The 16,907-nt window shown below is 46.1% G+C and overlaps 1 protein-coding gene across 4 annotated transcripts in view; it reads left to right on the top strand.

Moving 5' to 3' along the window:
- Nucleotides 1–16,907, top strand: part of LOC132824350 (excitatory amino acid transporter 2-like) — a 255,636-nt gene that overhangs the window by 196,041 nt on the left and 42,688 nt on the right. For all 4 annotated transcript variants that reach the window (XM_060838712.1, XM_060838711.1, XM_060838714.1 and 1 more), the window contains exon 3: nt 14,030–14,172. In XM_060838712.1, coding sequence (XP_060694695.1) covers nt 14,030–14,172 — 143 coding nt within the window. The remainder of the gene's footprint in view (nt 1–14,029; nt 14,173–16,907) is intronic.

The raw sequence follows: 16,907 nt of genomic DNA, 5'->3' as shown, positions 1-16,907 counted from the left end.
CTGTTATATCAGAGAGTGTTACAGAGGGCAGTGTGATCTATGCTGTTATACCAGAGAGTGTTACAGAGGGCAGTCTAATCCATGCTGTTGTATCAGAGATTGTTACAGAGGCTACTGTGATCCATGCTGTTATATCAGAGAGTGTGACGGAGGGCAGTGTAATCCATGCTGCTATATCAGAGAGTGTCGCAGTGGGCAGTGTAATCCATGCTGTTATATCAGAGTGTTACAGAGGGCAGTGTAATCCATGCTGTTATTTCAGAGAGTATTACAGAGGGCAGTGTAATCCAAGCTGTTATATCAGAGAGTGTTACAGAGGGCTGTGTAATCCATGGTGCTATATCGGAGAGTGTTCCAGAGGGCAGTGTAATCCATGTTGTGATATTGAAGAGTGTGACGCAGGGCAGTGTAATCCATGCTTAGATATATGGCAGAGTCGTACAGAGGGTAGTGTATTCTGAGATGTTTTATCAGAGTGTTGCAGAGGGCAGTGTAATTCATACTGTTATATCAGAGAGTGTTACAAAGAGCAGTGTAATCCATGGTGTTATATCAGCGAGTGTTACAGAGGGCAGTGTAATCCATGCTGTTATATCAGAGAGTGTTACAGAGGGCAGTATAATCGATGCTTTTATATCAGAGAGTGTTGCAGAGGGCAGTGTAATCCATACTGTTATATCAGAGAGTCCTACTGCGGAAAGTTTAATCTATGGTGATATATGAGAGAGTCTTACAGAGGGTGGTGTAATCCATGCTGTTATATCAGAGAGTCTGATAGAGGGCAGAGTAATCTGAGATGTTATGTCAGAGAGTGTTGCCGAAGGCAGAGTGAGCCACACTGTTATATCAGAGTGTGCTACAGCGGAAATTTTAATCCATAGTGATATATGAGAGAGTGTTACAGAGTGGAGTGTAATCCATTCTGTTTGGTCAGAGAGTGTTACAGAGGGCGCTGTATTTCACACTGATATACCAGAGTATGTGATAGAGCGCAGCTTATTTGCACACTGCGATGGCAGGTTTTTTTAAAGAGGGCAATGTATTTCACACTGATATACCAGGGTGTGTTGCAGTGGGCAGTGTATTTCATACTGAGAGTCCAGGGTGGTTTACAGCGGGCAGTGCAATTCACACTGCTATACCCGGGTGTGTTACAGAGGGCAGATAATTTCACAATGATATGGCATAATGTTTTTAAGAGGGCAATGTACTTCACACTGATGTACCAGGGTGTGTTGCAGGGGGCAGTATATTTCATACTGAGAGTCCAGGGTGGTTTACAGCGGGCAGTGCAATTCACACTGCTATACCCAGGTGTGTTACAGAGGGCAGATAATTTCGCAGTACTATACCAGGATGTGTTACATAGGGGTGTGTGTTTCACACTGATATACCAGCGTGTGTTATGAGGGCAGTGTATTTCACACTGATTTACCATGTTGTGTTTCAGAGGGCAGTGTATTTCACACTGATTAATCAGGGTGTGTTACAGTGGGATTGTATTTCGCACTGATATACTAGGATGTGTTACACAGGGCAGTGTATTTCACACTGATATACCAGGGTGTATTACACAGGGCAGTGTATTTCACACTGATGTTCAGGATGTTTTACAGAGGGCAATATATTTCAAATTGATGTACCATGGTGTGTTACAGAGGGAAGTGTATTTCCCTTTGATATACAGTGTGTGCTCCAGAGGGCAGTGTATTTCACACTGATATACCAGTGTGTGTTACAGAGGGCAGTGTATTTCACATTGATATACTACAGTCTGTGACAGAGGACAGTGTATTTCATGCAGATATACCAGGGTGTGTAACAGAGGTCAATTTATTTCACAATGATATACCAGGGTGTGTTACAGAGGTCAGCGTATTTCACAGTGACGTACAAGGGCATGTTTCAGAGGGCAGTGTATTTCACACTGATATACCAGTGTATTTCACAGTGAACTCCCACGGTGTGTTACAGAGGGCAATGTATTTCACGCTGATATACCAGGGGGTGTGATAGAGGACAGTGTATTTTGCACTGATATACCAGGGTGTTACAGAGGGCAGTGTATTTCACCCTGATAGACCAGGGTGTGTTACAAAGGGCACTTTATTCACAATGAAATACGAGGATGTATTACAGAGGGCCGTGCATTTCTCACTGATACACCAGGGTGTGTTGCAGAGGGCATTTTATTTCACACTGATATACCAGGGTGTGTTAGAGGGCTGTGTATTTCAGACTGAGATACCAGGGTGGTTTACAGCAGGCAGTGCATTTCACACTGCTATACCCGGGTGTGTTACAGAGTGCAGATAATTTTGCAGTCCTATACCAGGGTGTGTTGCACAGGGGTGTGTGTTTCTCACTGATATACCAGGGTTGTTACAGAGGGCAGTGCATTTTACACTGATATAGCAGGGTGTGTTGCACATGGCAGAGTATTTTCCTCTGATATACCAGGCTGTGTTAGAGGGCACTGTATTTCACACTAATACACCAGGGTGTGTTACAGAGGTCAGTGTATTTCTCACTGATATACCAGGGTGTGTTACAGAGGTCAGTGTATTTCTCACTGATATACCAGTGCTTGTTACAGAGATCAGTGTATTTCACACTGATATACCAGGGTGTGTTACAGAGGGCAGTGTATTTCACGTTGAAATACCAGTGTGTGTTGCAGAGGACAGTGTATTTCACGTTGAAATACCAGGGTATGTAACAGAGGGCAGTGTATTTCACACTGATATAGCAGGGTGTGTTACAGAGGACAGTGTTTTTCACACTGCTATGCCAGCGTGTGATACTGAGGGCAGTGTATTTCAGTCTGATATGCCAGGGTGAGATACAGAGGGCAGTACATTTCACACTGATATACCAGGGTGTGTTACAGAGGAGAAAGTGAGGACTGCAGATGCTGGAGATCAGAGCTGAAAATGTGTTGCTGGAAAAGCGCAGCAGGTCAGGCAGCATCCAAGCAGCAGGAGAATTGACGTATCGGGCATGAGCCCTTCTTCAGGAAGGCAGTACGCTGAAGAAGGACTCATGCACGAAACGTCGATTCTAGTATTCCTTGGATGCTGCCTGACCTGCTGCGTTTTTCCAGCAACACATTTTCAGCTGTGTTACAGAGGGCAGTGTATTTCACACTGATATACCAGGGTGTGTTACTGAGGGAAGTTTATTTCACACTGATTTCGCAGGGTGTGTTACAGAGGGCAGTGTATTTCACACAAATATACCAGGGTGTGTAATAGAGGGCAATGTATTTCACACTGATATACCCATGTGTGTTGCAAAGGGCAGTGTATTTCACACTGATACACCAGGGCGTGTTATGGAGTGCCGTGTATTTCACACTGATATACCAGGGTGTGTTACAAAGGGCAGTGTATTTCACACTGATATACCAGGGTGTGTTACGGAGTGCAGTGTATTTCACGCTGATGTTTCAGGGTGTGTTACAGAGGGCAGTGTATTTCACACAAATATACCAGTGTTTGTTGCAGAGGGCAGTGTATTTCACAGTGATGTACCAGGGTGTGTTACAAAGGGCAGTGGTTTTTACACTGATATGCCACAGTCTGTTACAGAGGGCAGTCTATGTCATGCTTATGTACCAGAATGTGTCACAGTGGGCAGTGTATTTCACACTGATATACCAGTGTTTATTGCAGAGGTCAGTTTATTTCACATTGATATACCATGTTATGTTGCAGAGCGCCATGTATTTCACACTGATATACCAGGGTGTGTTACAGAGGACAGTGTATTTCACACTGATATAACAGTGTGTGTTATTGAAAGCAGTTATTTCACGCAGATATACCAGGGTGTGTTACAGAGGGCAGTGTATTTCACGCAGATATACCAGGGTCAGTTGCTGTGAGCTGTGGACTTCAGACTGATATACCAGAGTGTGTTACAGAGGGCAGTGCGTTTCATACTGATGTACCAGGTCATATTACAGGGGGGAATTTCATGGTGTGTTAGAGGGGAATGCATTTCACACTTACATACCACGGTGTGCAACAGAGGGCAGTGATTTTCACACTGGTATAGTAGAGTGCTTTACAGAGGGCAGTGTATTTCACACTGATATACTGTGGTGTATTACAGAGAGCAGTGTATTTCACACTGGTATACCAGGGTGTGTTACACAGGGCAATTGATTTTGCAATCAAATACCAGGGTGTATTACAGAGATCAGTGTATTTCATAATGATGTATCAGGGTCTGTTACAGAGGGTAATTTATTTCACACTGATATACCAGGATGTGCTACAGAGGGCAGTGTATTTCACACTGATATACCAGAGTGTGTTACGGAGGGCAGTGTATTTCATATTGTTGTAACAGGATGTGTTCCAGATGGCAATTTGTTTCACACTGACATACCAGTGTTTGTTACAGAGGGCAGATTATTTCACATTGATATACCAGAGTGCATTACAGAGGGCATTCGACGTTTTGGGCATAAGCCCTTCATCTGATGAAGGGCTTATGCCCGAAACATCGAATTTCCTGTTCCGTGGATGCTGCCTGACCTGCTGCGCTTTAACCAGCAACACATTTTCAGCTCTGATCTCCAGCATCTGCAGACCTCACGTTTTCCTGCATTACAGAGGGCACTGTATTTCACACTGATAGACCAGAGTGTGTTAAAGAGGGCAATGTATTTCACACTGATGTACCAGGGTGTATTACAGAGGGCAGTGTATTTCACACTGATGTTTCAGGTTATGTTACTGAGGGCAGTGTATTTCACATTGATGTACCAGTGTGAGTTACAGAAGACAATGAATTTCACACTGACGTAACAGGATGTGTTACAGAGGGCAATGTATTTCACGCTAATATACGATGGTGTGTTCCAGAGGGCAGTGTATTCACATTTATATACCAGTGCTTGTTACAGAGGGCAATGTATTTCACACTGATATACCAGGGTGTGTTACAGACGTCAGTGTATTTCACATTGATATATCAGGGTGTGTTACAGAGGGCAATTTATTTCACAATGATATACCTGGATGTGCTACAGGCAGTGTATTTCTCACTGATACGCCAGGGTGTGTTGCAGAGGGCAGTTACTTCACACTGATATACCGTGGTGTATTACAAAGTGCAGTGTATTTCACACTGATGTTTCAGGGTGTGTTATGGAGGGCAGTGTATTTCACATTGATGTACCAGTGCGAGTTACAGAAGACAGTGAATTTCATCTTGATGTAACAGGATGTGCTTAAAAATGGTGGGGAATTCTTGAACTAAGGGGGACAGGACCGTGTCGAGGTATGCAGAGATGAGTTCGGTGGGGCAGGAGCAGGCTGACGCAATGGGTCGGTCGGGGCAGTCAGGTTTGTGGATTCTGGGCAGGATGTAGAAATGGGCGGTGCGGGGTTGTGGGACTGTGAGGTTGGAGGCGGTGGATGGGAGATCCTGTGAGGTGATGAGGTTATGGATGGTCTGAGAGATGATGGTTTGATGGTGGGAGGTGGGGTCATGGTCAAGGGGCACTAGGAGGAGGTGTCCGCGAGCTGGCATTTAACCTCAGCAATATAAAGGTCAGTGCGCCAAACTACCACCGCGCCTCCCTTGTCTGCTGGTTTGATGGTGAGGTTGGGGTTGGAGCGGAGGGAGTGGAGGGCTGCACATTGTGAGAGTGAGAGGTTGGAGTTGGTGAGGGGATGGACAGGTTGAGGTGGTTAATGTCGCGGCAGCAGTTGGCTATGAAGAGGCCAGCCCGGGGTGTCTGGTGGATGGGGTGTGTTGGAGAAGGGGTCGTCAGAGAGTAGGCGAGAATCCTGGTTGAAGACGTAGGCACGGAGGCGGAGGTGGCAGAAGAAATGCTTGATGTCTCACTGCGTGTTGAATTCGTTAATCCGGGAGCTGAGGGGGATGAAGGTGAGGCCTCTGTCGAGGACTAATCTTTCATCCTCAAAGAGGGGGAGGTCTGGAGGGATGGTGAAAACACGGCAGGGCTGGGAGCTCGGACCTGGTGTGGGACTGGAGCTGGGAGTGAGGTGGGGTTAGGTGTGGGGGCGGAGTTAGGCATGCGGGCAGAGAAAGGCGTGGGGGCGGAGAACGGTGTGGGGGTGGTGGTGTTCCAGAGGGCAATGTATTTCACACTGATATACCTTGTTTTCTGACAGAAGGCAGTGTATTAAACTCTGATATACCCGGGTGTCTTACAGTGGGCAACGTATTTCACAGTGACATAACATGGAGTGTTACAGAGAGCAGTTTATTTCACACTGATATACCAGGGTGTGTTACAGAGGGCAGTGTATTTCACACTGATGTCCCAGGGTGTGTTACAGAGGGCAGTGTATTTCACACTGATGTCCCAGGGTGTGTTACAGAGGGCAGTGCATTTCACACTGATATACCAGGGTGTGTTACAGAGGGCAGTGTATTTCACACTGATGTCCCAGGGTGTGTTACAGAGGGCAGTGTATTTCACACTGATGTCCCAGGGTGTGTTACAGAGGGCAGTGTATTTCACACTGATATGCCACTGTCTGTTACAGAGGACAGTGTATGTCATGCGTATATAACAGGGTGAGTTACACAGGAGTGGAGGTTGGGTTGGTGGGGAGTGTGGGTCTGACGAGGGAGTCGCAGAGGGAGTGGTCTATCCGGAACGCTGATAGGGGTGGGGAGGGAAATATATCCCTGGTGGTGGGGTCCGTTTGAAGGTGGCGGAAATGACGAAGGATGATACGATGTATCTGGACATTGGTGGGGTGGTAGGTGAGGACCAGTGGGGTTCTGTCCTGGTTGCGATTGGAGGGGCATAATTCAAGGACGGAGGAGTGGGAAGTGAAGGAGATGCTGTGGAGAGCAACTTCAACCACGTCTGAGGGGAAATTGCGGTCTTTGAAGAAGGAGGCCGTCTGGGCTGTACGGTATTGGAATTGGTCCTCCTGGGAGCAGATGCGGCGAAGGCGAAGGAATTGGCAATATGGGATGGCATTTTTACAGGGGGCAGGGTGGGAAGAGGTATAGTCTAGGTGGCTGTGGGAGTCAGTCGGTTTATAGTAAATGTCTGTGTTGAGTCGGTTGTCCAAGATAAAAATGGAGAGGTCTAGGAAGGGGAGGGAGGAGTTTGAGACAGTCCAGGTAAATTTGAGGTCGGGGTCTAAGCTGTTAGTAAAGTGGATGCACTGTTCAACCTCCTCTCGTGGGAGCATGAGGCAACGCTGATATAGTCATCGATGAAATGGAGGAAAAGGTGGAGGGTGGTGCCAGTGTAGCTGCGGAAGATGGACTGTTCCACATATCCAATGAAGAGGCAGGCATAGATGGGGCCCATGCAGGTGCCCATGGCTACTCCTTTGGTTTGGAGAAAGTAGGAGGATTGAAAAAAGAAGTTATTCAGGGTGAGGACCAGTTCAGTCAGTCGAAGCAGGGTGTCAGTGGAAGGGTACTGGTTGGTTCGGCGGGAAAGGAAGAAGCGGAAGGCTTTGAGGCCTTTGTGATGGGGGATGGAGGTGTATACGGACTGGATGTCCATGGTGAAGATAAGGCGTTGGGGGCCAGGGAGGGGAAAATCATGGAGGAGGTGGAGGGTGTGGGTGGTGTCCCGAAAGTAGGTCGGGAATTCTTGGACTAAGGGGGACAGGACAGTGTCGAGGTATGCAGAGGTGAGTTCGGTGGGGCAGGAACTGGCTGAGACAATGGGGGTCGGTCGGGGCAGTCAGGTTTGTGGACTTTGGGCAGGAGGTAGAAACGGGCGGTGCGGGGTTGTGGGACTATGAGGTTGGAGGCGGTGGATGGGTGATCCCCTGAGGTGATGAAGTTATGGATGGTCTGGGAGATGATGGTTTGGTGGTGGGAGGTGGGGTCATGGTCAAGGGGGCAATAAGAGGAGGTGTCCGCGAGCTGGTGTTTAGCCTCAGCGGCATAAAGATCAGTGCGCCAAACTACCACCGCGCCTCCCTTGTCTGCCGGTTTGATGGTGAGGTTGGGGTTGGAGCGGAGGGAGTGGAGGGCTGCACGTTGTGAGAGTGAGAGGTAGGAGTGGGTGAGGGGGTGGAGAGGTTGAGGCGGTTAATGTCGCGGCAGCAGTTGGCTATGAAGAGATCGAGGGCGGGTAAGAGGCCAGCCCGGGGTGTCTGGTGGATGGGGTGTGTTGGAGAAGGGGTCGTCAGAGAGTAGGCGAGAATCCTGGTTGAAGACGTAGGCACGGAGGCGAAGGCGGCGGAAGAAATGCTCAATGTCTCGCCGTGTGTTGAATTCGTTAATCCGGGAGCTGAGGGGGATGAAGGTAAGGCCTCTGCCGAGGACTAATCTTTCCTCCTCAAAGAGGGGGAGGTCTGGAGGGATGGTGAAAACACGGCAGGGCTGGGAGCTCGGACCTGGTGTGGGACTGGAGCTGGGAGTGGGATGGGGTTAGGTGTGGGTGCGGAGTTAGGCGTGGGGGCGGAGAACGGCGTGGGGCCGGTGGTGTGACAGAGGGCAATGTATTTCACACTAATATACCAGTGCTTGTTATAGAGGGCAGTGTATTTCACACTGATATACCGTGTTTTCTTACAGAAGGCAGTGTATTTAACTCTGATATACCAGGTGTCTTAGTGAGCAACGTATTTCACAGTGACATAAGATGGAGTGTTTCAGAGGGCAATTTATTTCACACTGATGTCGCAGGTTGTGTTACTGAGGGCAGTGTATTTCACACTGATATACCAGTGTGTTACAGAGGGAAGTGTATTTCACACTGATATATCGTGTTGTCTTACAGAAGGCACTGTGTTTAACTCTGATATACCCGGATGTCTTACAGTGGGCAACATATTTCACAGTGACATAAGATGGTGTGTTACAGAGGGCAATTTATTTCACACTGATGTTGCAGGGTGTGTTACAGAGGGCAGTGTATCTCACACTGATATACCAGGGTGTGTAATAAAGGGCAGTGTATTTCATACTGATATACCAGGGTGTGTTACAGACCTCAGTGTATTTCATACTGATATACCAGGGTGTGTTACAGAGGGCAGTGTATTTCACACTGATATACAAGAGCGTGTTACAGGAGGCAGTGTATTTCAAACTGAAATTCCAGGGTTCATTTCAGAGGGCACTTTATTTCACACTGACATACCAGGGTATGTTGCAGAGGGCAGTGTATTTCACACTGATATGCTAGGGTGTCTTAAAGAGGGCAGTGCATTTCACATGATGTTCTAATGTGTGTTACAAAGGGTAGTGTATTTCACACTATACCAGGGTGTGTTACAGAGTGCACTGCATTTCTCATTGATATACCAGGGTGTGTTACAGAGGTTAGTGTATTTCACACTGATATACCAGGGTGTGTTACAGAGTGCACTGCATTTCTCATTGATATACCAGGGTGTGTTACAGAGGTTAGTGTATTTCACACTGATATACCAGGGTGTGTTACAGAGTGCACTGCATTTCTCATTGATATACCAGGGTGTGTTACAGAGGTTAGTGTATTTCACACTGATATACCAGGGTGTGTTACAGAGTGCACTGCATTTGTCATTGATATACCAGGTTGTGTTACAGAGGTTAATTTATTTCACACTGATATACCAGGGTGCGTTACAGAGGGTAGTGTATTTCACACTGATATACCAGGGTGTGTTACAGAGGGCAGTGTATTTCACACTGATATACCAGGGTGTGTTACAGAGGGCAGTGTATTTCACACTGATATACCAGGGTGTGTTACAGAGGACAGTGTATTTCACGCTGATATACCAGGGTTTGTTGCAGAGGGCAATGTTAACCTGGTATTAAGATCAACTTTGTGAAGGTATAACTGAAATCGTCTTTTGCGTGATGCATTCTGTACTGAAATTGACTTTGTGGCGAAATGAACTTATTTAAAGTTCTTCTGTTTGCAGCTCAGGGAGAATAACCCCGTGGGAGAAATTGCTGTTATTATAATGCAGTGCATCATCGAGTGGATTGCAGTGGTCGGAGAAGGCAGCTCCCTGTCAGTTCCTCAAGATTAACTTGGGATGGGTAATAAATGATGGCCAAGCTAGAACTGCCCACATCCCCTGAGTGAATATTTATAATGCTAATGCAGATGTATTGCTGGTCCATTTTGCAATACATTAGATTTTCTTTTTCCATTGACTCATATGGAATGATCATCTGGACTGTGAACTGTCAGAGGCTGTACCAGCTGCCATGTACACGTTGAATGAATGAGCTACCGTGCATATGTCATTGTTGCCACGCTTCACCAGCTTTCAGTGAAGACTGCATTAAATTAATCCACAGCAACTCACTATCACCCAACTGTTTCTGTTACCAACAAACGGAATTTCCACTGAGCTGTGCTCATTGTCTTTCCCAATCATTTTATTATCTTAGTCTATTCCCGCCACCACCCCCGCCCCCCCCCCCCGTTTTTCTGTTCCATGCCATGTGCACTGTATTCCAGTAAAGCAGTTTTGATGTCTGCACCCTGACAGTGTTTGATTGGCAACTTAATTTGGTTCAGCTCCACAGTTGAATAAGACTTCAGTCTGACTGTGCTGCAGCTCAGGAGTTGGGCACTGCCTTGTTCTCAACCTCTCCATTGTGACCAGGTACTATGCGTGGTTTTTTTATTCCAGCTTCTAAGATCTTTGAACCAACCTGACAGCTTTTTTGGCTTGGGCTGTTCAACCTGTGACCGCTATTGATCGCTTTGAGCCAGGAACTAAGATGTCAAGGGGTTTAGCCAGCAACTATCCCATGTTTGCTGTCAGGAGGGTCCGGTGATGGGGAACGTTAATCAACACGGAACTGGGAAAGAAAGGAGGTTAAAGCAATTGGGAAAAGTTAATGAGGGCAACTCAAAAGCAATCTGGCTGTGATGTGAGTTTTTGTCGTTTATGACTGAAAGTGTTTCAAATGAATGATATTGAGCAGTTCATAGTGCTGGCTGGTTTACCTTGCTCTAGTGGCCCTTTAACAGACCGTCCAGCTTGTGGATGGGTTTTACTGGCTATATCTGCTGGTGATCTGATGATGAGATGTCCCCATTTGTGCCCTCTGCTTCTATTGTTTGTCTTTAACCCCTGTCAAGTGCTGGTCAGTGCAGGATTTCATAGCTGTTGTGTGTTTGGTAAATATGGTGGACTGTCACTTTAAGAGGGCCACCACATGACGCCATGCAGCAGTAAACCATGCACCGAGGAATTACACAAACATAAAAAAATTGAAGAGAAAGTAAATGTGAAATGGAACAGAGGGCACAAAAGGTTATCTGGAGAAAAGCAACGAGAAAAATAAACAGCAGCCTGAGGTATGATGATGGTCACAGAGCAATTGACATCCTCTGGAATGAATTACCGACTGAATGTGGTAAATATGACTGGAAATGCTTTCATTGTAGGAATCTCTAATGTGAAGAGTGTATTTGGTGGATTATCATTTTAAGAGTTGGGTGGTGTGGCACTAAGATGACATCATAGGTCATTTTGGAGGGAAATGTTTAGTTTAACCTTGCTGCCTGTACGTTAAAGCCCCTGCTGTTGTTCAACACCATGGCCTCCTATCCTTCTTGAAACGTAGCAACAGCCTCTTTCACTGACATCCAGGTCTGTCTGGTGCAGAGCCAGAGAAAACCACTGCAGAAAGGGAGAGATGATATTGCGTAGACACTCAGCACAAACTGGACAACTTGTAAGTTAAAGTGGGTGCCACAATAACATTCAGATCGAAGGAGATGATGACAACAAATCCTGCTGGAGGAAATGCAGAAAATGCGCAGCAGTTGACAGATTGCCCAGTCTAAGATCATGCTTGGTGAGCCAGGTTTGGTCTGCCACTTTACATTAGGAATTGAGTTTGTCCATTTTGCATGTCAAGCAGTTGCATCTCCCGAGTGATGCTCTAAATCCTTGTGAGCACATCATGTTTTAGTCATCGATTCAAAGTCCTAAACAATAGGAAATGAAGAACTTGAATTTCTAAGGGTCTAATTTCCAAATGGTTAGTGTGCACTTGCTGCAGTAGAGACTTGAGTGAACTCCAGAGCTCATTTGTAACAGCATCCTTTTGCAGAGAATAAATTTGCATGGCTCAGCTAAAGCTGTCTATGTATAAAATGTCGCCAAGCTTTCCTTAGCAGTTAGTCTGGGTGCATTAATGACTATTCCTGCAGCTTACTTTTCAATGCCTTGCCTACTTTATTGCTGTCAGCGGTATGTGTATATTTTACTGTCAAATTGAGAGAGAGGCTACACATTCTCTCACAGCCCACATCACACACAGCGGAATAAACAATGCACCCGGGTACTAGTTGGTCACCACATTACCAAAAGGATGTGGATGCTTTGGAGAGGGTGCTGAGAAGGTTTACGAGGATGTTGCCTGCTATGGAAGGTGCTAGCTATGAAGAGAGGTTGAGTAGATTAGGTTTATTTTCATTAAAAAAAAAGAGATTGAGGGGGCACCTGATTGAGAGCTACAAAATCATGAAGGGTGTAGACAGGTTAGATAGAGATAAGTTTTTTTCCCAAGGTGAGGGATTCAATAACGAGAGGTCACGTTTTCAAGGTGAGAGGTGAAAATTTTAAGGGGGATACACGTGGTAAGTACTTTACACAGAGGGTGGTGGGCGTCTGGAACACGTTGCCAGCAGAGGTGGTAGAGGCAGGCACGGTAGATTCATTTAAGATGTGTCTGGACAGCTACATGAGTAGGTGGGGAGCAGAGGGATACAAATGCTTAGAAATTGGGCGACAGGTTTAGACAGTACATTTAGATCAGTTCAGGCTTGGAGGGCTGAAGGGTCTGTTGCTGGGCTGTAAGTTTTCTTTGTTCTTTGTTCTCTACATGATCCCAATACAGATCAGATCACCCGGTCTCACAGCATTTTGTCTGGTGTTCATGTCTCAGTACTCACTGGTCTGTATTGCCTCAATGTCTCAGCACAGACCAGTCTGTCTGCACTCAACTCCTCCCACAAAGGTGGATAGATTATTGTTAAATAGAAGAAGTGAGGGAGTGTTGGGTGGGAAGGTGGATAAGAGCTTCCAATCAATGGATTTATTGAATAGCAGGGCAGGCTCAAGGGACCTCCTCATGCCCCTGTGTCTGGCTAGTCTCAATGTAGTTCACGCTGTCTGGTGTCCTAGTATAGACCTGGCATGCCTTTTTTCCCAGTCCACATCAATCTCTTTTTATTGGGATAAGAGATAAACAACCACCGTTGAAAAGAAACACTTCTCACTGTTCCCAATTCAGTGCCCCTAGACTGTGCAGTCAACCTCTGTTCTGATGGTGCTCCATGGTCCATTAGACTCATAACACAGTCATATCTGAACCATTCCTCCCACATGTGGAAATATAACGGCAGAGATAATCTGAGCTCTTTTATTGCTTGTTTTAATAAAACGTGATTACCAATATTAAATCAGGAAAGTATGGAAGCAAAATCCCAGAGTGTTGAGATATTAATCTTGCTAGCGTGTAGGACTGTAAGTTTCCCTGATGTCTCATCTCACTGGTGCACAATGTCGCAGACTGGGTTAACCATATCTCTGGCATGGAGGAGTTCTGATGTTTGAAAGCAGGAGCTTCTGTTGTGGGACTTGTACTCACAGTATCATAATCTGTAACAGTGAGTTAGGGTATGTATGTGATTTTTAAAAATTCATTCACAGGATGTGGTCAGCATTTGTTGCCCAGAGGGCAGTTAAGAGTCAACCACTTTGCTATGGGTTTGGAGTCACATGTTGGCCAGACCTGGGTAAGGATGGCAGCATCCTGGCCGAAAGGACATGAGTGAACCAGATGGGGCACCCCACCAAGAATCATTTCATGATCATCATTAGATTCTTAACTCCAGATTTTCATTGAATTACAAATTCCACCATCTTCCATGGTCAAATTCAAACCCTGGTCCCTACGGCATGACCTGGTCTCAGGATTAACAGTTACAGCGATAATACCACTAGGCCACAACCTCCCGAGTATCCCACAGCCTGGGGAGCTTTGGCTGTTCCTGCTTCCCGTGATGACCCAGGGTCTTTTGGGTTTTCTCTCCCAGCTCTGCCAAGATGCCCAAGCAGATGGAAGTGCGGATGGATGAATGCGCCCTGGCTCCCGAGAAACCGGACGGCAAGCTCCCTTTGTGGAAACGGCTGGGAAAGAAACTGATGAAGAACCTGCTACTGACCCTGACGGTGTTTGGTGAGTGAAGCTCCAATTGTTCATCAACCAGTGAGGGCTTTGAGTGGGGAGTGCTGGGAAAGGGCGAGTGTGCAGCACGGGGAGTGTTTCTCCAGAGTAACAATCTCATGTAAGTGGATGAACTAGTAATATGATGTTTATTAAGATAATCTTGACAGGGCAAAATCTATTCAGTAAAACGTATAGATATTCCTAACTGAAGCACAGTAGCCATGAACCTTATGGAAGTTATTAGTCCTTCAGGTTTACAGCTGGGACTGCAGCAGGAAATGTACTAGCACTTACCAGTATTTTATAAAACATCACTGACCACGAGTTTAACAATGACCATTCAGTGTTCCTGTATCGATATACAACCAGGTACTACCTCCTAGTAGGTCACCCGCCATTGTTTCTGTGTTCACCTCTCTCTCCAGCTTGCTGTTTCTCTCACTTATTCTGCCCAATATTTTAGCTGAACTCTAAATTTTAGTGACATCTATTTTTTGTTGTCCCTCTATCTTCCACTGCTCAATTGACAAAGAAATGTAATATTGATATGTTTGACAGCTAGTAGATCCTTATGCTCTTGACTGCATATTGTATAAATCATTGCTTTGTTCTCAGACACTGTCCTGTATAAAGAACAATCTCACTCTCAGACTGTGACCCCTGTCCTGTATAAAACACACTCACTGTTAGACTGTGACCCTTGTCCTGTGTAAAACACACTCAGTCTCAGACTGTGACCCATGTCCTGTATAAAACACACACTCACAGACTGTGAACCCTGTCCTGTACAAAACACACTGTCACTCTCAGACTGTGACTCCTGTCCTGTATAAAACACACTCACTCTCAGACTGTGACCCCTGTCCTGTATAAAACACACACTCATTCTCAGACTGTGACTCCTGTCCTGTATAAAACACACACTCACTCTCAGACTGTGACTCCTGTCCTGTATAAAACACACTCACTGTTACACTGTCACCCCTGTCCTGTATAAAACACACACTCACTCTCAGACTGTGACTCCTGTCCTGTATAAAACACACACTCACTCTCAGACTGAGACTCCTGTCCTGTAGAAAACACACTGTCACTCTCAGGCTGTGACTCCTGTCCTGTAGAAAACACACTTTCACTCTCAGACAGTGACCCCTGTCCTTTTTAAAACACACACTCACTCTCAGACTGTGACCCCTGTCCTGTATAAAACACACTCACTCTCAGACTGTGACCTGTGTCCTATATAAAACACACACTCACTCTCAGACTGTGACCTCTGTCCTGTATAAAACACTCTCTCACTCTCAAATTGTGACCCATGTCCTGTATAAAACACACACTCACTCTCAGACTGTGACCCTTGTCCTGTACAAAACACACTGTCACTCTCAGAATGTGACTGCTGTCCTGTAGAAAACACACTTTCACTCACTCTCAGACTATGACTCCTGTCCTTTTTAAAGCACACACTCACTCTCAGACTGTGACTTCTGTCCTGTATAAAACACACACTCACTCTCAGACTGTGACTCCTGTCCTGTATAAAACCCACACTCACTCTCAGACTATGACTCCTGTCCTGTATAAAACACACACTCACTCTCAGTCTGTGACCCCTGTCCTGTGTAAAACACACACTCACTCTCAGACTGTGACTCCTATCCTGTATAAACACACACACTCACTCTCAGTCTGTGACCCCATCCTGTATAAAACACACACTCACTCTCAGACTGTGACTCCTGTCCTGTACAAAACACACGTCACTCTCAGACTGTGACCCCTGTCTTGTATAAAACACACTCTCACTCTCAGACAGTGACCCCTGTCCTGTATAAAACACACACGCACTCTCAGACTATGACTCCTGTCCCGTATAAAACACACACTCACTCTCAGTCTGTGACCCCTGTCCTGTATAAAACACACACGCACTCTCAGACGGAGACCCTGTCGTGCATAAAACACACACTCACTCTCAGATGTGACCCCTGTCCTGTCTCAAACACACTCTCACTCTCAGACAGTGACCCCTGTCCTGTATAAAACACACTCTCACTCCCAGTCTGTGACCCCTGTCCTGTATAAAACACACACTCACTCTCAGACTGAGATCCCTGTCCTGTATAAAACACACTGTCATTCTCAGACTGTGACCCCTGTCCTGTATAAAACACACACTCACTCTCAGACTGTGATCCCTGTCCTGTACAAAACACACTGTCATTCTCAGACTGTGATCCCTGTCCTGTATAAAACACACTCTCCCTCTCAGAGTGTGACCCCTGTCCTGTATAAAACACTCTCTCACTCTCAAACTGTGACCCATGTCCTGTATAAAACACACACTCACTCTCAAACTGTGACCCATGTCCTGTATAAAACACACACTCACTCTCAGAGTCATGGTAGCCTGGTAGCTCAGTGGTTTGCACTGCTGTCTCACTGCACCAGGGACCTGGGTTGGATTCCATCTCAGATTGACTGTCTGAATAGAGTTTACACATTCTCCCCGTATCTGCTTGGGTTTCCTTCGGGTGCTCAGGTTTCCTCCCACAGTCCAAAACTGTGTAGTTTCGGTGGATTGGCCCTGCTAAATTGCCCATTGTATTAATGGTTCTGTAGATTAAATGGGTTATCCATTGGAAATGTCTGCTTATGGGGGAATGGTTCTGGGTCGGTTTCTCTTTGAAGGGTCGGTGTGGACCCGATGGGTCAAATGGCCTGCTTCCATACTGTAGGGG

This window comes from Hemiscyllium ocellatum, chromosome 18, assembly GCF_020745735.1.
Source record: "Hemiscyllium ocellatum isolate sHemOce1 chromosome 18, sHemOce1.pat.X.cur, whole genome shotgun sequence".
NCBI lineage: Eukaryota > Metazoa > Chordata > Chondrichthyes > Orectolobiformes > Hemiscylliidae > Hemiscyllium > Hemiscyllium ocellatum.
Note: the sequence above shows the minus strand (reverse complement) of the source record. Positions and strands in the feature narration are given on the sequence as shown.